The 27,189-nt window shown below is 37.4% G+C and overlaps 1 protein-coding gene across 1 annotated transcript; it reads right to left on the minus strand.

The window, feature by feature from the left end:
* Positions 1-1,957: 1,957 nt before the first annotated feature.
* Positions 1,958-27,080, minus strand: LOC146375041 (uncharacterized). The gene is made up of 7 exons (XM_084949249.1): positions 27,012-27,080; positions 5,570-5,615; positions 3,899-3,970; positions 3,744-3,781; positions 3,500-3,661; positions 3,309-3,404; positions 1,958-3,013 (listed from the first exon to the last, which is right to left on the minus strand). The coding sequence occupies exons 1-7, from the start codon at positions 27,078-27,080 to the stop codon at positions 2,705-2,707; spliced, it is 792 nt and encodes a 263-aa protein (XP_084805375.1). The 3' UTR covers positions 1,958-2,704.
* Positions 27,081-27,189: the final 109 nt, after the last annotated feature.

Below are 27,189 nucleotides of genomic sequence, written 5' to 3' on the forward strand. Positions count from 1 at the left end.
TGATACGCATCGATAAGCTGATACCAAATGAAAGCTGCTCTGTGCGCGTAACAGTAAAACTAACCAAATAAGCCTCTTCATTGTGGAAGAAATATGTTATTTTCACAACACCTACACAACTGTGTGTCCCAACTGTGTACAGACTTCACCTAAGCTAACCCTGAAGTAACAAACAAACCCAAATCCAAAAAGCCTTAATTCCTCCAAGCTCAGTACATAAAACTACAAACAATGTCAGACAGAATAAATGGATGCAAGTCAGCCATGTAAGTATTTGACAAGGTTTAGAAGGGAGCTGCGTCAAAAAAAGTTTTATTCTCCATCAGTCAGCCACAACATTAGAACCACCTGCCTAACACTGTGCTGCCAAAATAGCCCTGACAAGCCGAGGGATGGACTTCTTTGCAAAACTTCTGGATTTTCCCTGTGGTGTTATACACCAAGACAACTGCAGCAGATCTCATCTAACCTACAGTTGCAGTTAGAGGTGTACATGTACTTATCATGGGCACAACTGTTAGAGCAATTTGGGGCTTTTAATGATTTCTTTGAACTGTTCTTTTTCCAGGGTAGAATGATTATACAGCACACTTTTAATGACTTTAAGAAAACAAGAATTGGGTGAAGTTTAAATTTTTGGCAGGATTTTCCACACAGAGTCAAAACCATAAATACAAGCTCAAACACATACCCCACTAATATTTACTTGAATGTTCTTTAACAAGTTGCACCTTGATCAGATGCTTTTGGTAGCCATCAACGAGCTAATGACAATTTTTTGGGCAGAACTGGTTGATTTAAATTTAAATTGGTTTCCCAGCTCAGATTCAGCTTTATGCACCGTACTTGTTCTTGATAATTCAATCCACTGTCCAGTATGCCATGTACCTGGCAGCAAAACTGTCCTGGAGCACGATGCTACCACCACCATGCTTGACAGTTGGTACAGTGTTCTTAGGTTTGAAAGCTTCAGTTTCACTCCTTCACACATAACTCTTGTCATACTGCTTTCTGTGTAGTTCCTGAAGATCCTAACCAATTTCTTCAATCTTTTTTTCGCCTGACCATAAAAAGTTCCTCCAAAAAGGCATTTGACTTGTCTATGTGGACAGCTGAGCTTGAAGGTGTCAGTTTTGGAACAGGGTCTTTCTATTTGGTCTGTGCCCTCTCACTGCATATAAACTTGATTCACTGTGGAAATTGATGCTGGTGTGCTAACAGTTTCCACTACAAGCCAGGCTGGAGCCTTAGCGGTTTCTGGGTTGCTCCAGAACATCTTTATTAATTTCCTCTCATTTGAAGGTGACAGTTTGGGTCTTCTTCTGGACCTTAGCAAAGTGGTGACATGGCAAACTGTTTGAACTGTTGAACTTGGAATCTGCAGGTTTAGAAATAGTTCAAAGAGATTGTCAAAATTTGTATAAACACTAACTACAATTCTTCTTGGCTCTTCACTGAGTCCCTTGGACTTTCCCGTTGTTCTGAGTGGTAGTCTGTCCAAAGAGTGCTGTCAAACAAATCATTTTTTATGCCTTGGTCTTGCCCAGTAAAAAGACACTGTAGAACCTTCAGCACCACTTCACTGTAAAACCTGACAAATTAAGTTAACTCAAATTATTTGGGGAAACCGATTGCACCAATTGATTCAAGTTTTATAACTTAAACAGTTTTGGGTTATTTAAGTACTTTATTAGAGTCCCGAGAACCCAAAGCAAATATGATAATTTAACTCAAATGCATTATGTTTATTTACTCATTGTATTTAGTATGTTTTAACTTAAACCATTAAATTTCTTGTACTAAGATGCTGTATTTATTCAAACTTATTTAAAGTGTTACATGCTCATATTCAAATTAAGTTAAATTAACTTAAATAGTTGTATTTAAACAACTTAATCCAATTGGGGAAACCGATTGCACCGAATGGTTCAAGTACTATTAACACAAAACCAAGCTATTATTCTTTCCATTCAGTTTTTATTAACTTTAACTGCAGAGAAAATACAGAATGAATACAACCATATTTTCAGTCATAAACTATGACTGCTAAATCCATTATCAAATAACAAATAATTAGGCATTTTAAAACTTGCACTTTTAGGGAATTTTGAATGTTTTTTGTAGCATTTTGAAAATCGATTAAATGTACAAAACAGAAATTTAGTAATGTAGTCCTGATACATAGGTGTACATCATAAAAAACAATAGTCTAGAGGCAATTAGAGCCATAACAATCACAATTTTAAGTAACATTTAGTATAATAATGAAATCACATGCACTACAGCAATGCAACTATAGAAAACAGCTGAACTAAGGATGTCACTAACAAAAAATATTCTCAAAGGTATTTGTGGCTTCTCAACGGTTTTGCCCAGACCTCGAATCAAGTGAACTGGCACTCATCACACAATTAAAAAATAAAGCTTGAAAGTATACTGTACATATTGACTAATTATCAGTTATCTCCCAAAGGATTTCCATGTAACTAAAATATATTTTTAGAAATAAGCTTAAGATTACACACTATGTGAAGATTTTTTTCAATCACAAACAAAACGTCAAATATGGATTGTCTCCTTATTCTTAGCTTTCTCCACATTGCTTTTTAGAAAGCTAATTACCCAGAACAAATAAAACTATTGAAGCCATTCACAGATAACTGAAAAAGCACGAATATAGTGACCAGTGAAAAACAAACATCATCTACACAAGCTCATTTTTTAGTGTCTGCAATTTTGCTTTTAGTTGCTTTCTCTCATCGTCTAGCTTCAGCAACACTACTTGAATGAACTCAAAAAAGCCAGTACACTTCTCAGGATAGCTCAGATGCAGAGCATAGATTAGCCCAAACAAACACACCAGTGCATCAGTCCATGAGTGATGAGTCATAACAACCTGATCTTCAAGTACTATGAACACTTGGCGTGGTGAGAAAGGAACTCCTCCAGGCACCTCCTCTTCATCGACATCAGCAACCAGAGCAATTGTGGCTTCGTAGAACTCAATTTCACCCTAAGATATAATAAAGAGTGCACAATTATTCATCTGTAATATCTCTGTTAAAAGCATAAATACAAATGGTCAGGCACCTTTCTTCAGTTTTTCAAATTCTATATATCATAACATGTTTTAAGTTGACAGTGAAGGTTCATTTTTCATTCATCCAGGTAGTCAAATCAAGGATGAAAGAAGTTTATAAGTCATTCAACTTCACGTCTTCAACTTTCAATCCAAGTCCAGATGACTTATAAACTCCTTTCAACCTTTTTTAAATTCAAATGTGCAAATTATTGTAATACCCAAGTACCTTGCATGTTTTGAAAATCTCTGAAGAATCCTCCTTGAGGTACATTGGTAGGCCGGCCAGAGCTGCTGTTCTAGTTGCATAGATGTCGTTTTTGTCCTAAAAACATAAATAAATAAATGTATATATATATATATATAAACATAACAATGGCAACTGCCAAGCAAGCAGAATGATTAGTATTTTTTAAATACCTGTTTTCCATATGTCAACAAAAGCTGCTCCATCCTTTCACCGACCCGTCCAGTTTTCCTCTTTTTGTAAAGTCCAATCAGCTGAGGAGCATAATCATCCAGTGCAGCATAAAACACATGTGGCAGATTCTGATTGGTGATCCGATGAAATTCAAAGTAGAGCTGAAGAGAATTCCAAAAATATTATAAGCAAAACACAGCATACTATATGAGCAGTAAATGTTATATACGTAGTTGTACTTACCTGTGTCTCATGAAAGAGTGCTGGCCATGGTCCCTCGCCTGGCAAAATTTGTGGGTATTGGATGAGGCGATCAACTTTGTCAGAATGTTGGTATGGAAAGCGCAGAATTGCTCTGTTTAAGTCTTCTAAGTTAAAATATCTCTTAGAAATCAAACCTTTTAAACAATGTGCCAACTCCACTGGAACGACACCTTCAAACAGGTCGTGTAGGAGGTCAGGTGGGAAGCCTGTGACAGGATGGAAGAAAGAGAGATGGTCAGAAAGAACACAGGTGTTTTTAACACCATAGTTTTCCTTAATGTCATCATTCTGAAGCTCTTGCACAATAATTATCATGAGCATCTTTTGTTCTCATTACATAATTCCCTGTAACAGCATTTTCTGTTTGCATTTCTGTTTGGGTGGCATGACAAAACCTACAGAAATATGTAGACCTGAAACTCTCATTGAAACCAGCAAGCCCATGGGCAGCAAGGTTGTCTGCCACAACAAAGTAGACAGTGGCTTTAAGACATTCACCAAGAGTCTCAATGTAGACACCTACTTCTTCAAGAGTTTTCAGATCATTTAAGAGTAGTGACAACATTTCCTTATACCCAAACGTGCGTACATCATTGGAATTGCACAGCAGAGCAAGCTGAGTGCAGTGTAGAGCAGAACGAGATTTAACTGGAAAGTTTGCCAGTGTCCAATAAACTGCAAAGACTTTATGTATTTTCTTTGAGGTACCAAGTGGGTTTGTGATCAAAATCATCCACATAAAGTATTATTGACAATTTCTGTCCCTCTTGTGACAGTAGTACATTTTCCCGGTAGTAGGATCCATCACAAAATGACATGAAATGTCCAGGAATCATTTTTTTTTTTCAACAACAATTGCAAAGATGTGAGAATAGGCACATACATATAAGTGTGCTTTGACGATTCAATTAAATACTCCACAGGTTTGACATATGGAAAATTTGCTTCGTAATATGATTTCCTCCTCTTTGCTGTAGATAGTGGTCCTTCAGATGTGACACATTTATGTAAAACATTACTATCAGAAACTGCCTGACAAATCTCATCCACCAGTTTGTCCGTATATGTACAGTTGTGCTTTTTCAGTATATCTACAACTGATTTTCTAACCAGAAGTTGTGATAACAAAAACAACTGATCAATATGCTCAATAATCTCCTGTGTTGCTCTCTGGGACACATGGAGAACTGTCTGCATTTTCAAGAAAAATCCAGCCAGATTGTATTGCAAGTGCTCTTCTAAACCCTCAATTCCACTGATTTCACTGGTGGATGCCACTTGATTGTCATCTGATGACTCTACTGAATCAAGTTGCATGTCATCTTTTTGTTCTACATTTATAACACTTTGCACAATGCCTTCATCGTAACTTGTTGAATTTTGGTGGTCTCTGCATTTGTGGGCATTGAAGGTTGAGTATACATTGGTTTTAAAATTGCAGTTCTTGAAAGGACATGGAACAGTTTCTTTTCGTTTTAAATGCCCCCTCAGATGGATAAACATTTGGCTTTCAATAAATGGCTGCTTAAAATTACACACAGGGCAACAAAATCCATAATTATTCAAATCTAGATAAGAACCGTCTTTACTTTGCGTGGGAGTGTGCATTCTTGAATGTGTATCTTTAATGAATTAAATGTACTAAATGTACACATGCATGTGTTGTAGAGACAGGGTAAGGGTGAAATTGTGGAGTACTGACCATGGTTGAACCGATAATGCTTCAACAACATGACTTTTATGGCAGTAGAAAAACTACACAACTTGCAATTCCACATTTTGATGCCAAATCGTTTTAAAATCACCTTTACTGGCTGTCTTTAGTGCAGTGCTGGATGATCTCTCGGCATGCTACTGCTCCTTCAATCGTCAGACTGTAATAACACAAAACCCATGAGGACAGAAAGCTAGCAGAACAGTTTTTACTTTCAGACTTTTACTTCACTTAAAAACAGTCAATCTGGATAACACAAGCTTTGAAAACAGTAAGATTTATTCTTGCACTAAAGTTCATTTTCAATTCAGGTTGGTCAACTACTCTATACGTTATAAAATAATAAAGCAATTTTACACAAGTGAAGTACACAATAGGCTAACCCTTGGAAAGTACAGAGTCAGAAACGTTTAGGTTTGGTGTAGTGCAGCTTTGAAAAGGTAAATTATTATTAAATGCCGCTAACCATCATATTTAAAATTTGTGAAGGCGAACTTGTCTACTAAACTCTTAAAATTAACACTAAATAAATTTTCTACTATTTTCACTGTGTCAAAAGTAGGCTACATTTGAACTTGATAAAGGTCAGAGTCAGAAAAGCCTAAACACTGATTTTACCAAAGGTTTTGTGCCATGGAGTTTGCAAAAATTAGACTACTTACCAACTATTTGATTGAAACAAGCCACCAACCGTTAATTTTTTAAATTGTGAAGCAGACTTCATACAGTGCTAGGCGGGAATTGTGTGCTGGACAGCTAAGTTACGTTTTTCTTTATAGCTACTACAACAAAGTAGTCTGATAAATTACAACAAAGTACAAAGTACAAAGCAGTCTGATAAATGTACGTTTTGTATGCTAGAAGTAAGCATTAACAAAAAAACATAAAAATAGCTTAACTTGTACTTTCCACTCTTGCAAAATTTCTCTTGACGAGGCTCGTGTCTCATGGCCGACAAGTCCAGACAAAACACTGGGGGCGGGGCTGTGGATGATGACTAATACAAATGAATTAGCGCAACTTAGTTTAAAGCAACAGTACTTAAAACGTTACAAAAACATCATGTGTACTTATTACAATAAAGTTATTATATCATATGTATACTTTTGGGTCTACCTAACACACTTCATGAAAGTTACTTTAACTATTTTTCAGAACTGAGTAAGAACAACTTACTTCTTTTAGTAAGATGCACTGTTGGGTTTTACAGTGTTCCTAAAAGATTTAAGTTAGTGTATATGTATATATTTTAGCCTGTGTGTATAATTTTGACCCTGTGTGGATCTGAGAAAATCCCTAACATATTCAGATTTGTTCACATACCAAAAAGATGTATGCTGTACAATCATTCCACTATGAAGAAAGAAGATGTTAAAGAAATTATTAAAAGCCCCAAATTACTATGACATTCATGCCCATGAGTGTATTTACTTCTGACCACAGATGCATACTACCTAACGAAGAGCAACAACAACAAATTTAGATATATCAGGAAATGCACAACAAAATTCAGACATTAAATCATGGCTGTTTAAATGTCAAGACATTCACTTATAGCTGCAAAATTAAACTTTTATCTGGCTGTAAGTTGAATGTTCTTCACAGACACTGCAAGGTGGAGCAATATTGCAAAACACAGCTCTGCAAAATAGTCTCCACAACCTTAACGTCACTAACAGCAGATCCTCACTTACCAAGCTGAGCAGCCACAGCACAGAAGTAAAGAGGGCCACAGGTACATACTGGAACAGCAGAGCAATGATGGTTGCACAATCTCTGAAACGCTCTACAGCACATAATTTATTACATTTGTTGTCAGCCTCTCATTTAGATTTTCTTTCTGATAACTTTGCAGTTGGCAATGCTGGAATAGGAACTCTTTCTGAAGAATATTTCACCACTGAATCAGTCTTTCCATCATCCGAAGAGATGTGCATATGCATGTGAATTTTGGAGACAAGTTAATAGGAACTGTTTCTTTGAAAAGAATCTCTTTGTGATCAGCCAAAGCCCCCCGTCACGGGCTAGTTTTTCTAAAGCCTGAAAACAAAGCCCAGATGAAGTGCAGAAATCTAGTTTAATTTCAAACCAATTGAATTACAACATGCTGAAAGGTTCTATGAAATTTTTCTCCAATGCTGAACAAATTTCTGCTCATTCTAGCTTTAAAAATAAGTTGATTTATAATACTTGAGGGATGGCTACTTTTAAGGCAGAGCTGAGGAACTGTTCTTTTATTCTGACCACATTACCATATTTTTAAAAGCACATCATGCTAAACACCTGCTGACATATTCTGACAAGACCGTGTTGATAAAAAAGGAAAAACAGTAATTGCAGATGCATGTCCTGGATTGTTCCAGAAACCCATCTGTCTTAAAAAAAAGTAGACATTATTGACAACAAAAAACAGCAATTTTCCACATAAAAGTGGGTTATATAGTCAATATAGTCAACAGTTTCGACACACCTTCTCATTTAATGGTTTTTCTGTATTATCATGACCATTTACATTGTAGATTCTCACTGAAGCCATCAGAACTATGAATGAACACACATGGAATTATGTAGTAAACAAAAAAGTGTGAAATAACTCAAAACATGTTTGTATATATTTGGTTTCCTTTAGACCTCAGTTGCCAAAAATTATAGACTAGTCTGCTATTGTTTAAAATCTTGTGCCATGACTCAACCTGTCTCATGGAAATATTGGCCTACTCTTACTAATAATAAGCTAAGATGGGAGGGTCTATAACAGCCACCTGGGCTCCCAGGCTATAAAAACTCAGATGAACTGCTCACTGTCTCTCTTCCACGAACCCACTTTGGTGTTCATGTCTTGGATGATTTATGTTAATAAATACTCTTTTATTTAAGTAAATCTCTTTTGTGGTCCTTTGAGCCAGTTTGCGACAATGATCTTCATTCAGTTTTAAACATACTTTCTTTGTGCATTAAATTCATCAAAGCGCATTCAGAGCCTCTCCTAAAAACAGTGGGTTTTTTTTCACTCTTTTCTTGAAAAGCAGCACACACCTGGTATACTATACCTGTTGAACTACGGAACATAACTTACCTTTTTTGTCAAGTCTGTGAAACACTGGTTACTGGATAATCAAACATCTTTTCATACTCCAGTAATTGTCTGTGTCTTAGTAGTTGGTATTATCTTTGCTCAGGACTTTTTGATTGCTAGTTTTAATGTTTGGTGTTTAATCTGTTAAAATGTATGTTTTTATTTTACCTTTCATATGCGTTTCTCGTTTGCTTAGATGGCATTACAACTTTTTCTTGGTTTTCTTTTACTGTCTATAAACAGCATCAACCTGCTAGTGACTACAAATACAAATCTGGCATAATTACAAGCTGCAACTCAACTGATGTGCATTGTTTTGCTTATATAGAAGGAAATAAGCATAAATGTAAAGTTACTGCATTTTGTTTTGTGGTGTTTTTCACTGTAATTATTGCATTAATACACTAAGAAAACAACATCGCTTTCCACAGTTTTAGCTCTCACAAACTGATACTTGATATACCAGGTCGAATTTGATTCATTTTGACATTTGACCACAGAAAAATACCACAAATCTAATTCTTTTAACCTGAAATTTGACACTTTTTCTGAAGTGATTGCAAACACACAAAATATATAAGAAATTATACTGCTTTTGTCTGCTTTTGACCTGAAATAGGGCAACATGGTGATCAAATAGTTAGCACTGTTTACTCACAGCAAGAAGGTTCCTGGGATCTTTCTGTGTGGAGTACCTGGAGTGAGGTTTCTCCAACTTCTTCCTTCCACAGTCCAAAAATATGCATGTCATTTTAATGGGTGAGTCTAACTTGGCCATGTATGTGTGGCAGGTAAAGTGCTGTAAGAATGTGTGATCAAAGTGTGAGTTCTAGTTAAAAATAAGACAAGAAAAGGGCAATATAGCACATTACAAGCGTATATGCTGGTGCCTGTGATTTGCAAGCACCAACATACTGAGGGAAGTACCAACAATGTAAGAAAATAATCTAATAATACCAAAAACAAATTAGAATCCCCTGATTCTAACTGAGATTAAAACAGAGATGAAAAGAGGGGCTGGGGAGATCATACAGGTAACATTATAAAGGCACCTGAGCTGCCATTTCACTGAATGTGGAAACAAATGCAAATACCACATGTGAATGCACAGATGAGTCTGCAATGAGCAGGTTTTGTGTTGATTAATATTAAAATCATACTGATAATTAAAAATGGTACTTATGAGGTTTTTATTCTAGAGAAGTGAGGAAGTGTTTAATGGTTGTTTAATGGATGAATGGTTATATAATAAATCCTAACAGTCCCACAATTTTCCTGCCATCTTCACATTTAATGAAATATAATTAAATCAGTCTGTTTTTTATGCTTTAATGTCTTAAGTATAACAGGACATGTTATTGTGTGAGAGTACATGTTTTTCTCCAAAAATTTATTTTTCCGTTTCTCCAAAATACACGCTCCTGCTCTCTGAAACGTCACTTAATAATCATCCATTTATAAATGTCAGATAGGCTATTTACACATTCTAAATTAATCAGTAGTTCAACATTTTTTCTAAACACTTATGAGGGAATTCTTGGCCTGAGTCAAAAACAAGGTTGGCGCTCCAGGAACACTTGTAGTATGATGAACAGCTTTATTACTTTGACCAATGTGTTTTGGCCTGCGGCCTTCATCAGGGTCATCAAAGGACATAGCCTGAAATGTGCCAGTCAAATAATAAAGCTGAAATTTATACTACATGTTTTGCTCAAGCGACCTCGTTACACCCCTGTTATTCTTCATGCAGCTTGGAAGAAGGCGAAGTTGAGCCACAAGGAGGAGTCTCTACCTCCTCCTTTTTGGGATTGGTTTTTGTAATATATATTATAGCTGGGGACGTTTGCAGCCGGAACAGAAGTAAGGCAACAGAAAGCATCTGGATAATTTAATCAGATCAAAATCATGTTTATATGCAATGGTCGTAAGAGGGTGATTAAAAAAAACCAAAAAAGGATTCTGTTTTGACAGAGGCCTCCTTCTGTTCATGACCCATGACCTATATATGTATATATATATATATTTATATACATATATATATACACACATATACACAGATACACATATAGATAGATAGATAGATAGATAGATAGATAGATAGATAGATAGATAGATAGATGTCATGGTCAGACCATGTTGGCCCAGTATTCTTAGTTTTTGTGTGTTTTGTATTTTGTTCTCTATTTATGTCTTGGTTCCTAGGTTGTTTAGTTAAGATGTTCCTTATTTGGTTACCTCCTGTGTGCCCCTTTATGTATCTGTGAACCCTTGTTTCCCCTCCTTATGTTTTATTCCATGTTTTCCGTTATGTCCGTGCTCTCTCCTCCAGTCTGAACCTCTGTGTACTTCCTGTTTTACTTTGACAGTCTCTCGTCAGTATGCGTCATGTTGTGTTCACCCCTGCCCTGTCTTGTTACGATTATCTGTGTCAGCTGTGTTCCCCATGTGCTCCCACTTCCCTCGTTTACCCTCTGTGCATTTATGTCCACATCTCCCTCAGTTCAGTGTCGCGTTCTCCCTCATGACTGTGTGCCCCTCCGTGTGTTTCCTCATGAGTCAGTTCCTTAGTACTTCCCAGTTTAGTTTCATGTTATTTTGTATCGCCTTTATCCTCTGTCAGCAATAAAGCTGTATTTTGAGTTCAGTCCTTTTTTTCCCGTGAGTTTGCGTTTGGGTCCTCTCCTGCCTGCACACAGCCTGATCATGACAGATAGATAGATAGATAGATTGTGAAAATAAGGCTGCAGAGTTATTTTTACGCTTTTTTTTTTTTTTTTTTTGCTGATCGTGAATGTTTGCTATCATGTGATTATCAATAACCAGATATGATCGTCATGGAGCATTTATTGGAGCTTGTGAAAACAGCATCTGAAAGCAGGCTTTCCATCACTTTCATTGCTATGGAGAGTTCAGATGATTACAATTGATCTTCCTCCAGTGAGGATAAAATCCAAGCCGCAGGGAGAGAAAAAAAAATCCTCATAATTACAGAACCAGGATCACTATGGCTCAAACTATGGCTGGTCTGATTTTCATCATATTTCCATTATGCAGCTCAGTACAGTTTTTCATACAAATCAGAAAGAATGCAAGAAAAAATGGTTTTGCTCAAAACAATATATACTGACCTAGAAAATATGCATTTTAAAATGGAAACTAATTCTGCAGTAACAGATAATAGATGAGCTCAGCGTCAGATCATTAATTAATTAGGCCTATTTTTTTCCAAATCCTGGGATCACTGCTGTAGCTGTGGTTAGAATAAGAACCATCCAGTCTACAGATGTTCCTATATGCTCACTTTGTGCTTCATTTAATGTAACGAAGCAAGTCAGAGGAATTCAGTGTAGCGCAAACTCTCACGAACCATTTCTTCAGTTACTTGCTATTGTTGCTTGGTTATGTAATAACAATAAAGTGTCATATAACCTGTGGGAAAGCCAAATTCACATGACGGCAAAACCTATATTGTAAAGAGCACATTTTTCACTTGAAACCCCTGTAGTGCAGTGCAGATGTTTACAGTTGTTTTACAGTTGATAGCACTGTATTATAAACTGTTTAAACTTTACTAATATAGAGCCTGTAAAGTATTACTGGAGCAGAGGGTGACTGCAAACATGTTGGAATGTTAACTGAAGCAAAAGTGTAAACCAGTCATGAACAAAGAAGGTTTATAATGAATTACGGCATTTATAATCGATAAATATTTAAGGTGGTCCTTCAAGCTTTGGCCTTGTGCATAATTAAAGCACTTTACATGAATTCATAATGATGTAATGACAAAACAAGGCCCAACACAAATACTGTCTGTCTCTCTTTGCTTATGAGGTGTAAGATATTGATTTTATACTGCTGCTCTGGGCTTGTTTTATTGAAGCACAAGCATATGTGCAAGTCTTGGACAACTTACAGCTGAAATTCACTGTGGAATTTTCTGTAGAATAATAAACTAAAACAGAACTCAGGTTTGTTCATTCCACTCATGAAAAGACAGCCTTTCAGAGACATGGAGTCAACAAATAGAATAAGTTTCATCATTCGAGTTTGGCACTAATTTACTCTGTAAATTTCATGGAAATTGTCCCATTAGATTTTATTACTTGTTGTGTGTGATGGATTTTGTGATGGGTTCAGAAGAAACACTGTTATAATATTAGGATCAATCCTCTGGAGATGATGAATACTCTCAGTAAATTAGCCATTGTACACTGATTTACTGAGTGCAAAACAATCCCAAGGGTGGTGTTAGACTACACCATGATCTCATAATGATGTAGCTCACTACATTTACGCAAATTCCTTCTGGGAAGCTGGTCGTTAGAATATCTGATTTGCTTTATACTTGAAACCATCATAGAAGGCGACTATGGAGTGCCAAATGTGTCCAAAGCTAGGGAAGTAAAAACTAAAGGCTGGCACAGAAGCAGAGGCAGGAACAGTTTTACATACAGTTAAAAAAATAAAACAACTAACAGAAAAACTCAGGCTGGGGTGGAAAAAAGCTGGTGGTTGCTGTGGACCTGATGCTGGGATGAACCTGGCAGGGGGAAATACCGAGGGGAGCCAGGGAGAAAGAAATCCAGGAAGTCAAAAGGGGGCGGATGGGGCAGGAGGTCTGCAAATGAGCTGACTCATCTGTGAGAAGTGAGGACACAGAAAACATGAATTAAACTGAGCAGTATACTGAGGGAAGAGTTACGAGAATCTGCTTATACTAAAGCTGTGCATGAGAAAAGTCTACGCTCTGGCGAGAACACAGCTGAGAACATGATGGAGGCTTGATTGGAGAAGTGGTTACAGCTGGTGAAGCTCTGCTCAGGTTTCGAGGCACCTGTCTCCACTCCTGCAATCGAACTTTCTCCAAGACACAAAAAATATGTGTATGAATGAGAGAAAGGCACAGAGTGTGTTACAGAGACACAGCGAGAGAAGCTGCAAGCAAGATGGGAACAGAGAGAGAAATGAAGGGTGTGACAACCTGAACGTCTTGTGGAGACCTCAAAAGCCTGTTTCATCAGGCTCAGGATCTCATAATGTTTAGTGATCCTGTCATATGTACGTGCCTTGCAGACGGAGGCAAGTAATGACCAGACTGGATCTTTTTTAAAATCAGATCAGCCAGAAATGAAGGTTTACACTGCTCAGTGTTATACCCACCAAGTTTAAATGAATGCTTGCTGAGTTAGCCAGACAAACACTCAAACTTGATGTAGAGATTTATTCACTGTTTTTTGAAACAGTAAAGCAGTTGTGATACCTTAAAGGAAAACAACTTCAAAGTGTGTCTGGTTTGTGGCAGCAAGTACACCTTTATAAAAAGCAGTTGAACTGACGTTGGTGTTATATAAAAATTTGACTTTTATTTAAGGGCCTTCCTTAAATTGCAGTGGAGAAATAAACCATAACCTCAGACTTCTCATCGCAGACTCACTAGACTTGCGTCAGCAGTTTATACTTTAATAAATACCAACAAATCATCAGCATATAAAAAATTATTAGAGATGACTTAAATTATTAGTCTTCCCAAGTATACACACACTTGTATCTGTATTTCAACAGCATGATGTAGACAGAATAAAGACGCAATCAGCATAATTTTCATTTTATGCAGACGCAACCAGTGAATTTGGTACACTTTTCAAATCATGTACAGCTGTAGAGTTACAATTAACTGGAAGTTATGACTGCAGGCGCAGTAGGTAAAGACTGTATGTAAAATATCCGTAATAAAAAAGATGAGCATCATTGTTTTTGTGATGTGCATGTTACTTCCATCCCCACATTTATAAATAGATGAAGAGAGTGAAACTACAATTAAAGGCTAAATGGCAGATTGCAAAGTTCTTTCCAATTTTCTCCAAAAACTAATAAGGTAAATTGTTATTTAACTAATTTATGTGCACCCGTTTCATTTCAGCTCCAGCCTGAGAGTCTATGCTGGTTTGCTTCTCCCTTGTTTTAATGTTCAGTGTGGAGCAGAGGAGCGTTTCACACCGAGATACTGAGCGTGATTTTCTTTTGTCCTGAATATTGGATATGACATCGTAAAATAATCTCCTAGCAAAAAAATTGATCAAATAAAATAAAAAATCTAATTGAGGGTTAGATAAGTATTGCAGAAACAAAACTTTAGGAATTTGTATGCCATCATCTTCAAGTACTCTGCAATGTGCAGCACTTGAATGTTGTGCAACACATTGTGCAACAACTTAAACTAAAATTGAATGTCTTTTCTGTTTGGCAGGAATTTTTAGGGATCATCAAGATTTGAACGTTTTATTCCTCATATGAATAAAATCAATATTCATATGTGAGTAGGTGCAGCAATCTTAAAATATGCTGCGCAGGTTTCATTGCCGCACTGATGTCTTATTTTACAGACCGTTTAAATAGTTGGACCGCTCGGGTGACATACAGAGAGGACACAAACTGCAACACTGCAGTCTTTCCACTCCTACATAAATCACTGCAAGACAGAGCGAGGAGGGAGAGCAATGACGGAGAGGCTAATGGAGCAAGGAGCACAACCATGTCATCTTTCAGACAGGTTTATAAAGCAACTAGTATACAAAGTTTAAACTTCTTTCCACCCACTTTCTGGAACTTATTGGCATACATACCAAGACAACTAGGATTAGCATACGTTATACAATGAAAATGTATTGGCAGATGTCCAGAAGCTACCCTCTTTCCTCTCATTAGAGAAGTAAGATTTTCACATACCCACAGAGCTTTGGAAAATGTCACAAGGTTGATTTTCTTCTTTAACATCAGTCTTTCACCTTTGTTATACGTTTAGGAATCTGTAACATTTTCTTTTACAGCTCAATAATAATAATGTGGTGATATTAGGGTAATAAGTTAATTTAATATTAACATAAAATTAATAGGAAAAGGGAGTTTTACATTTTGTAGCCTTCATTGCTGGTTATTACACAGAAAATATCACATATTTCCAGGTAAGAAAGAATTAGAAATACACAGGTTTGCATTTTGCAGCCACTGACTACCATAGTGTTCTGGGTAAAAAGCCACTGAATTAACTGTAATATTGACATTTTTACCTACATGCAGAGCTACCATCATTATATTGCTGATTATCATATTGTTGACAATATATTACTTCATTAGTTGATTTTGCCTTGAAGGGATATGTTTGTTTCCACATTATTTACCCTCAGTTGCTACTGAAATACATACATTTCAGTGCAATATTACACAGTAAGCACTGGTGATTCGAGATAACTAAATCAATATTACTTGACATTTACTTGTGTAATTAAGTAATAGTAATAGTGCTATTTCCACGTTACTACCTTGATGGCCCACTGTTACTACACTGAGCTGTAATAGAAAGTGCTTTGTAGAAATGTCAAGTGTCCTGAATCATTGCAAATAAAAATTTTGGGTGTAAGAAAAAGACGAACGTGTCAAAAGCAATTTATTTCTCAACTCAAAATTCTTCACTTTTTGTGGAGCTCCTTTTGTCTTTCTTGACATGTGAAGTTTGAGTTTTTGATGATGTTTCTGTGCACCTCACAAGCTTCTTGTCTGGGAGCTGGCACACAAGGCTCAAGCAGTGGTTATGCTTCTACTTCTCAATATTTTAAAATAAATGATTTCACTTTTTGCTGTTTTACTGTGTTTATTTTCTATTTAGCAGCTTAATTAAAAACACATTAGAGATCAATAATAGCTTTTTGAAAACTACCATATAAAAACATATGCTTAGAATTAAAACACATTCTAGATAATTAATGCTTTTCCTCCAACTTTAATAAAATGGTGTTTCTTCATGGAGGTGAATATCTTTAAGAATAATTTAAGATTGAGCTAATAATTACGAGTGCTCCTTTGTGTAATTACCCTTTTCTTCACATTCAGGATGAAATGGGGCTTTTTATTTTCAAAGTCAGTGCGTAACAAGATAAATGACACTTCGCTCCCGAGTATTGATTCTTGTGTGCCACAAACAGATGCTCTGTCATTTGCGGTGACACACAATCATATTAAGCTGACAACAAGGTGAAGGCCACGTTACAACTGAATGACAGTTCTGCTCCTCCAGATACAAATTACCTTTCATTTCTTTACCTTCTTCCCCTCCCTTCCCCACACACTCTCGCACACACACACACCCCGACCTTCACATCTGTAACAGCTGTTGCAGATCTTTCCAACGTTAGTTAATAATATAAGATGTATTAAGGAAACCCATTCATATTGCATGATGTGTTGATTTTAATTTTGTAAGTCTTCTGTTTATGTAAACGTGATTTTCCATTGTTGTGTCTATTATGGGTTATAATTTGAAGCTGCGTGACAATGTGCAGACTGTCTGGTCCAGCTTTCCACTCTTGTTCCGCCTGTTGTTTCAGCACTCTCCAAACAGATGCTCCATCAAATCTCTTTATACTTGGCTGAGCAATGGGAGTTACGCACTGTCACTTTGTGGCCTCCATTCAACGGCACCCAATGTATAAGCTGTCATTCACCGTGATGGCTTTCACGAGTATGTGCAACGTGTATGTGCCTGCCTGTTCATGAACATATGCCAGCTCTTTTTTCTTTCTTTCTTTCTTTAAAGCATATGTACTTGCAGTTATTTGAAAGTTTGTTGCAAATTCAGCCTGCCAGTATGTGTGTGTGTTTATTCCCATCTGGTCTTTATCCAAAAATGACAGTACTTCAAAACATTAACCTCATATGAAGTCTCTTGTGACTGCACCTATATTTGTCAAAACTTCCTCTCATTGAGTTGTCTTTCAGCCAGCCTTTAGGATCTTGCTATCAGGGCGGACTTTGCTTATCAGTGCCCATCTCTTTAGGAGATTGGGTTGATGTGTGTTGTTAGGCTTCAACTAATAAGACTCTTCTATATTATGGAGCATCTGACTGTCATGAGAAGCCACAATAACATTATCTGTACTCAGAGGAATCATAAAAATATCAAAGGAATCTCCAGCAGATACCAAAGGCAGATCAGAGCCCGAGCCTGTTTACAATAAGACTTCTTGTAGTTTTAAGAGTAGCTGCATATTTTTAACCCCACACAGTATTGCTGTATCTTAGATCTCTCAGAGAGGCAAACTTCCACTTGACTCATAATAAATAACATGCTATATATATATTACATGTAGTAGGAAGCAACACATATTTATAATGCTTATGTGGATCACAGAGATATTATGTAATTTTTTGCTGAAGGGGATTAACCCTTAACATTTTTTTTTCTGGAGTTTATTAAAATCATCTTTTTTACTTTCTTGGCTGACAGCATCAGTTTCTTCCAGCCTTTCAGTAAATATATAATTACACTGAGAGATATATTCAAACACAAGCTTCTTGTGGACGGCTACCCTTTGCTCCTTTGATAAATGACTTATAGTTTTCCACCTGAGCCCTGCTTTCTCCATCAGGATCCCACATGGTGTCTTCTTTGCACGCTTTCGCTGAGCATGGACTCATATGGAAATGCATCTGGTGCAACATTTTAAATACATTTCACAGACTTTCAACCTGACATATTTAGTGACTTTGAGAACTTGGGAATCTGCATTAGAAATTTAAAAAATGTATTCAATTTTTACTGTTGTGGGTCTCAACAGGAGCAGTATCCATGAACGCACAACACGTTAAATCTAAAAGCAGGTGGGCTACAGTAACTTAAGACTAAGTGTCAGCTAAAAACAGAAAACTGAGGCTAGTGTACGGGATCACCAAAACTGGGCAACTGAAGACTGGAAAAATGTTGCCTGGTCTGCTGAGTCTTGATTTCTCCTCCAACATTTGGATGGTGGGGTCAGAATTTAGCACACGAACATGAACGCATGGATCCATCCTACCTTGCATCAACGATTTAGGCTGGTACTGGTGCAGTGGGTGTGGGGGATATTCCCTTGGCGTGTTTTGGTCCCCTTATTATCAGCTGAAGATTGTGTAAATGCCTTCCTTCCAGCCTTCCTGAGTATTGTTGCAGATCATGTCCATTATTATGACCACATTTTAAAACTTAAATCAGCTCAAACTGGTTTCCTGAACATGACAATGGATTCCCCAAAACTTGTTTTTGTTTATCTGGATGACTGAGCATGCATCAGGACATGGCAATAAATTCATTTTACTCATTTGGCACTCCAGATCTAAATCCAGTAGAACATTTTGGGATGTAATGGACCAGGAGATTTCCATTATGGTTGTGCAATGCAACTGTGTTGTGCTTCATGTCAATATGGACCAAAATCTCTGAGCAATGTTTCCAGCACCTTGTTGAATCATTATCAAAAACAATTAAGGCACTTCTGAAAGCAAAAGTAGGTCAAACCCAGTGCTAGCAACATATAACTGATGAAATGGTTGGTGAGTGTACATTCACTTAAGATGACGAAATAAGATTTTCCCAGGCTCTTCTCACTAGCCTTGAGGGGGCGGGATGTAACTGGAAAAACTTGATATCATGTTCTTTACACTCTTGTGGGCACATATGGGGCTGTTTCTGTTGTCAAATCTCATCACCCACACTATGGGAGTGTAAAGCGCTGAAAATGAACACTCCCTGAAGTTGAAAAGAATTGTTTCTGCTGCCATATTTACTTTGTTTTGATTTTACGTTATTTAGAAATATAAAGAAAGACACTCTCATAGCAATATCTGACATTTTGCTGACACCGGCAAACATAGCAGAGCAAAAATGGACGTAGAGAGGCAAAATGCAGCGAGTTTATTGAATTGAGCAAGAGTGTGGTATATTTCCTTTTAGTTCTTCTTAACTTATGAACTAAAGCTGCAAACAAGTATCATTTTCTGAGAGTGAAATCAGGACACTGCAATTTTATTTTCATTTAATGATGCCGCTATGACATGAAATCCTTCAGATTTTGAGCCAAAACCATCATTTGCACAATGCTTAGTGTGTAGATGAAAAGCAAGCAGTCTTTTGTGCAGCACAGCACATTTCCCTTGACTGTGCCTGTACTCATGACACAGTCTGTCTTCAACACATCTGTCTTTACTCATACTGTATAAAGCTGACATCATCTCCACACATGCAAAGCCTTGCATACACATCCAGCCTCCCCCCAGCACAGGGCCTGTAGACTCTTCAAGAGTATGAGGATGGAGGAGGGGTAAATAAATCAAAATCAACAACAGGCATCTGTTTAAAACAACTGACAGTATCCAGAATACAGCCCCAAAGCAGGCACAGTGAAGGTCAGTGGAAAAAAAAGGAAGCGAGGTATTGCCTCTGTCTTTCAGGAAAATGGATCCAATGTTTTTTAACCCATAAATCACCCTAATTAGTGTTAGGCTTGATCACCAAGGACACAGACAAGAAAATGGCTGAGATGTTGCACTCTGTTGTCAAGGAAACTGGTCAGTATCCTTGAAAGAGCTGAATAAACTGCTGACAATCACATACATGCAGTACATGGAAACCTCGAGTGGCAAAATCTTCCACTGCAGTTTTATTTCATTTATCTATTTCTTTTAGGCTCGTATATTTCAAAACATTGCGAAACAAGTAAATATATAAATATAGCAGTTGTTTTATATGTTGTAGATTGCAAAGACTTCACAAATACTTGTTGCTTGATGCTTGTGCAAGCCTGTTGTGCTTGTCAAAATGGATTCAATTCTTCTCCACTGACGACTACCAAATAACTCTAGCTAGCTTTGGCGTATCAGTGCTCATACACTGGTCACTTCATTACATACGCCTTCTTAGTATCAAGTTGAACTGCTTTGCCTTCAAAACTGCTTTAAATCTTTGTGGTATAGATTCAACCACGTTTTGGGAACATTCCTCAGAGATTTCAGTCCATACTGACATGATAGCATCACACAGTTGCTGCAGATTTGTTGGCTGCTCATTCATGATGTGAATCTCTCGTTCTATTATATTCTCTATTGAATTGAGATCCAGTGACTCTGGAGGCCATTTGAGTACAGTGATATGATTTGAACTCTGAGACATGGTGTGTTCCCCTGATAGAAGCAGTTTGCCCATCAAAAGATGGGCAGCAACAACATTCAGCACCCAGAAAACTACCACTCCATGGATATTTTCTCTATTTTGGATTTGTCTGTAAACCATAGAAAATCCCTGTAGATCAGTTGTAGTTTCTTAAGTACTCAGCTCAGCCTGTCTTATCCCAACAAACATACCATGCAAAGAGTCACTTAAATCACCTTTCTTTCCCAATCTGATGGTCAGTTTGAACTTCAGTAGATTCTTTTGACCTTGTCTACATGGCTAAATGCACTGTATTGCTGATATGACATGCTTGATATTTGCACCAACGAACATTTGATCAGGTATATCTATCTGTATCTTCTTTCTCTATAGCTTGCTTAAAAGGGTTAGTTTTGGGATATATCAAGTTCAGCAAATTGGTAATTGTAAAATATTGCAAAACAAATTCTCACCCATCTTACTCTCTGTTGCTTACCTTTGTCAATTCTGTCACTGGAAAATTGGGAAGCAGCACAAAGTGCATTTCACGCTGCAGAGATGCATTTCACCGTCCAGCTATGGCTTCAACATAAATGCATTGGTTCCCGTGTCTTTATACAAGAACTATGGTGGGTATTCTGCATTCATTAACGATTTTGTTTTGATACGAAGTAAGTCATGATTGGTGCGTGCATGACAAGCGTCTTGAACGAAACACATCTTTTAAAGAAACTGCAACACAATCATGCGAGCTTAGTAAACTCATCACAACAGGAATGATATCAGCATCTCATGCTGGAACTGTTTTTCCTTTGGATCTCTTACAAAATATGTATTCAAAATCTGAAAATGATGTCCCGCTGTTGTCTTTTTAGACTGGAATTTATCATTAACTCAATTTTTGTTGTGTCACTTAATGAGATTTTGTTCCCTCTGGAAGGCAATTAAACAATGGACCCTGTGTTCCCATTCCTGCCAATATTCTGACAGTCCTCCTCTATCAACACACAACTATCTAATACCAATTAGTTTCTGTCTTTTCAAATACATGCAAATTAAAGTTGCAGCAAATTAACTGGCTTTCCAGCTTATCCCAGCCACTGAAGTGTGGACCCACTGCGCTACATCTTTTATTTTGTCATTATTTCAGCCCACAGTCAATGTCAGCTCATTCTCAAGGGTAATATGATGGGAGGAGGATTAACCTGACCAGTTGTATCAGATTCAGTTCACACTGATGTAGCTGTTGATCTATTCTGTATGACCAGGAATAATTGCAAATTTGTCTCTCTGCAGGTCACAGAGCAAGAGGCTGTGTAAAAATGTGGCTGAAAAACATAACCAGAACACTTTCTGTAATCACAATCAGCTCATATTTAATGTGACTTGCTCCCAATGATCTAGCCCCCTCTAGTGTGTAAAGAAATGATCACGTAGCAGTCTGTTCCCTCAGAGGTCCTCTTCAGAAACGTCCCTCATTCATCATAGATGCAACAGACCGTTTCAGTGTCTTATTCAAATATTGCAGCATTTAAAACATATTTTAAAATCTATAGATAATTGCTCCTAAAAGGAATAAAGTCTTATTTTAATGTCAGGTTGAATCTTGGCTGTATGCTTTCTCATATTCCTCCTCCTCCCCAGTCAATTTCTCCCCTCAGCAACTATTAATCTCTACTGTTGCATACATTTAGTTTCCTAATCAACCATCTCCCTCCGCATAACAGAAGCCAACTTCTTTTGAACCACTAGGGGGCACTATGAATCAACCCAGCCATTAGCAAATTAGCAGGGGAGTCATAAGAGGTGGTTATTTCTCTAGCAGTAGCTGTTTATTGCTGTATTACTGAAAATGAAATCCAAAGCAAACAAGTCTGTTTGGTACATTGTCCCCCCCTCATTCCCTCTTGCTATTCCTCCAATTTGCCCTCGTACCAGTTTTTTCCTTTTCCTTTTCTTTTTCCTTCTCTCTTTCTCTTTTTTGTTTTCTTTCTTCTTCTTTTTTCCCCTAAACCAACCGGTGGTTATGTTGTCTGGAATATGCTAATCTGTTATGCGCCGGCAACTCCCTGGGTGAAGATCACTTATTAAAAGCATAGTTGGGAGGGTTTATGCAAATTGAGTCAAATCAAAGCAAGCTTTCCCCTGGTTGGTTACCCCTTTGCATATATTGTGAATTTGAAACCAATATTTTATTCCTGATATTCCTTCTTGTGAAAGCTTTGACACTGTCACATCACCTCTGAGCTCTCACCGTTGAGTATTTCATGTTGAATTCATGTTTTGCTCCTTTTAATTCTTTTTTTTTTTTTTGGGCGTTGCCTCAGACAAACAGTTTGCATGCCTGTAGAAAGGAGAAGTTTCATTTCCCGTTGAGTGGACTGACAGATTTGTTAGAAGGGAAAGATGGATAATATCCGTTGTGGCCAAAGGCTGCCGTGAAGTAGTCTGACACAGACACTGATTAAGCCTCTTGAGATCTGAAGGGATTGTGAGTCTTAGTTGAGGAAGAAAAAGAGAAAGAAAAAGAGAGGAGTGAGCAGGCTAAATAACAAAACTGCAAATTGGATGAGATGCAAGTGTCCTGTGGGTGTGTGTGTGTAACATGGCTTTTGTGTTACTTGTGCAGGTTGGACCAACAATGAGTTTTGCTTCCTTAACTCAAGACCATTAGGTGAAGGAGCGAAGGGATAAGCAGGTCTCAGATCAACAAGAGGAAACAGCACTGGGGATAATGTGCTGCATTGTTTTTGTGGCAGTGTTGACATCTGATTCCTGGTCATTATTTAGGAAAGAGTTGTATACTTTCTGCAACAGCTGGGCCCATTTTGCATACAGCCACACACTGAGGAAGAACCTAATTGGACCTCTTTGACATGCATATGGGTTTATGTTTATAGCACAGTTATGCCCTTTAGCTCACCTCCTGCTGTGCTAATTTAGAGTGCAAAGGTGAGGCCTCTATGCTCCATAATTTGTCACTAAATTAAGTAAAAAGAGCAGAGGTCAATACCTTCCCTGCAGGTAAATATGCAGACAGTGCAGTCTGGTGTCGGGTACTTAATATCACCTTTCACTGGTTTAGATAGTAGGAACATTGGGATTTTTCATCTTGAAGGTGCAAAATTTAGTAAAACTGTTTATAATAGTAGCAAGGTGGTTAAAAAATGGCTAGATTGTGATTTCAAAGCAACTTAAGAGATAATTAAAAAATTAATATATTTTATACCACCTCATGTTATCTCAGATAAACACAAATTAATGAAGGCGATGGTCAAACAGTAACTAGTACACTGAATCCATAATTCTAGTTAGCTAGCTAGTTGTATTTTACTGTTTTAGAATAGTGATTTGATGTTTTTAATGAGGTACCTTGAGCTATAACTGATATAGATAGTAGATCTAAAATAAGGGAAAAATGTGCCTTTGTGCTTCATCTAAACATAATCTTAAATGAAAATAACCCCTGAATCTATTTGGGAGCCGCTGTAGCAATACTAACCAAATAGAGGCAGATTTATGGCATGTGTGTGATATATTCACAAGTAGCTTTTGTCTAGACGTATTCATTTAGACAGCTGCATTCCTCTGTGTCTTTGTGGGTCAGTTCAGTAAGGTTTGGACTATAAGTGAATCACTTGAGCACATTTCAGCGTTTAACCCGAGCATAAACCCCATCAGTGCAGTAGAAGCAGCTGTGGCTGATTCCTTAATCCAAGCAGACACTGAGAGAGGGATTCATAAAGGCAGAAAGGCTTCCAGCAGCATCCTCCCTATTGCACACCAGCAGGGATAAAATTCCCTAATGTGAATGCAGAAGGGTTTGCTGGCTGCAAAGTCTAATTGCAATATTAATCAATTACAGAGAATAAAAAGCTCATTTTTATGCCTATCATGGGTGGGTGGCTGCCCGACTTCCTGTAGTCTTTATTCACTGGATCATATGAGGTCTGTGTTCCATTGTGGGAAAATGAAATTATCCCACTTCACTTTGATATTTGCATAGGGGCTCAAAAACACTTGTGCAGGAGTATAGTAGATACATCATACAAGTATAGCATAATGAATGTTTGCCGGACTCCTGTTGATATAGTTACACAGAATCAGCCCTGCATTAATGGTGAGCGCAGTTCAATAATGTCTCAGTCTGGATGAAAGCAGCCCCCCATAAAAACCATCAGAGGGCAATCGATGTGCTTTCATCCCCAGGACGGAAATTGCACTCATATGGCTCAGACACTATGAAGGTCCCCCATCCAAAGCAAAATCATTAACATCAAACTTGCAGGAAAGAAATCAAAATGTCAGTCTGCCCTGCAATCACTAGGCAGATGAGTATTGCCTCTATTTCTTATACAATTTCATTCTCCTCATATCTACTCCAAACGTAGCCTACTGTAGGCTTTCCTCCAGCATGATCTAACTGTGTTAAATATGGAGAGGTGAGATACTTGGAAAAGTTTTTTTTCCTAAAGAATTATTTAACATAGTCTCCTACCTCTATATACCCGGAGATATTATGAATAATGACGGCTTCATTACCTGGGATGCATGGTTAATTTATATTTGTGCTGTTCAACTGAAATCTTACTTTTCCACTTCACCTCTTCTGGTGTTTGTGCAGTCTCTCATTTGAAGGCTTGTGTTGTCTTTTTTCAACCACAGCGAACATTATTTAGACATGAGGGTGAAGTGTTAAGTTATCAGCTAATGCCAGCAACCGTGGGTATCGAGCTGCTTCCATGGACACAGATACCTGCTAATTAGTGATAAGTAAGATACAAATAATATACTAGAATTTCATTTGCCGACACGGGATCACTTTTTAGATGATGTAATAGTAAGTTTAACAGCACAGAGACCCATATAATTTGTCAGGTTACTCTATCAAAAATGTTCCAGTTAAAATGGTTCAGTTCAGTGACTCACTTCAGAAGCAGTGAATCCTATCAATCTGAAGTCACACTAGGGAAAACAGTGGCTCGAGACTGTGACACAGCCAAAAAATATTGTGACTGGTTACTATGAACTCTCATTGCCTTTGAAATTGTTGCTTTGAAAACAGTGATCAGGTCTGCAACCACTTAGCCATTTAGCTACTGTCTTCAAAGCAACTTTGGTGCTTAAAATGGGAATATAATAGCAACAACGTGGAGTCAGTCTGATATCACTTTACTATCACTTTATGATCGAATGAGGCCATTTTATGTTAAAATTATCAAGTCAAGTCAACCAAGTCAAGTGGCTTTATTGTCATTTCAAGCACATGCAGTGGTACAGTACACAGTGTGTGACCATGGTGCTACATATATACATACATACATATAACAGACAATCAACACAGCACTACTTAAAAAGGGTGCAAAAATTGCAAAAAAAATACCAAAACAATGGCAGTGCAACACCAGACAGAACAGAACGATACAGACACAAGACAGTGCAGACGCAACAGTGCAATAGAAAAGTGCGACAATGACCGTGGATTGTGCAAAAAGTAACCTGATAATATGTGATATTATGGTGATTAACTATGACAAATCAGTCAAAATCACAAATCTGCTTCCATCTACAAACACAGAGAACCACGTTACCCAATAACATTCAGAATCCCATAAATTTGAAACAGAAATTTCAAATTCCTCCAAAAGTAGAGATGTAATTGCTGCAGGACATCATTTTAACTGTATAAAGCCACTCCAGAAACTTATATATAGCAACAGTCTGTTGACTCAAGTTCCCTATTGTAAAGAGAGAATAGGGATTGCAATTTGTTGGCAATCTCTCTGCATTTATATAAAAAAGTTGCAAACCTTTGCCAGTTTGTCTAAGAGTGATCCAAGGTGGACCACAGTTGTTTTGAGACAGGTTGCCTCCCTCAAAGAAATGTGTGCAATCGCTATGAAAAGGGGTCGGCGCAACCACTGAAAGTTAAGATAAATAAATAAATAAAGTACAATGTAATAACTGGGCAAGCACCATTTTTACATTCTTCCATGAAGGAGTTTGCTATCCTGTTTTTACTCTAGAGTGATTGAACCATTAGCCAGCTACCAGTTTACTGCAGCTTTAGAGGTTACCTATTCTGCTTATTTCCAGCTTCACAATTTATTCATTCTTATAATTAATTAGAGTAGGTTTGCATGATTATTTCAAAATTATACTAAGCCTATTCTCCCTTAACCTCCTAGGACCTGGCGTCCACATATGTGGATATCACATTTTGGGTTATTTAGACCAAAATACTCAATTTTGCTCTACAAGGGCCTGATATCCACTTATGAGGACACTATACTGCTACTGTTCTATCAAAATTTTAAACCAATATCCTCATATTTTTCTTAAAAACAAAAATAAGGTTAAAGAAAAATCTGGTAATTCTTTGTTTTTACATTCATTGGGCCCCAATGTGACCAAATATCAAAGAGAAATGAAAATGCATGCCGTGGAAGAGTTCGGGTATTAGGAGGTTAAAGCCAACTTCTTCTTCATCAATATTCTCACTGGCTCCCCCTTGTAGCTAAGAGGTTTGAAGAGCAGGTAGGTGCTGTGTGCCAAACCCTCCACTGGCATCATACAAAGAGAAGAGCAGAGAAACTGCATATTATTGTTAATATTGTTAATATAGATATGACCATTTAAAGAAAAGAAATGCCATGCCGTATTTATGCTGTGCTCAAAA

This window comes from Perissodus microlepis, chromosome 13 (genome assembly GCF_051167445.1).
Source record: "Perissodus microlepis isolate ML-2025 ecotype Zambia chromosome 13, ASM5116744v1, whole genome shotgun sequence".
Lineage (NCBI taxonomy): Eukaryota > Metazoa > Chordata > Actinopteri > Cichliformes > Cichlidae > Perissodus > Perissodus microlepis.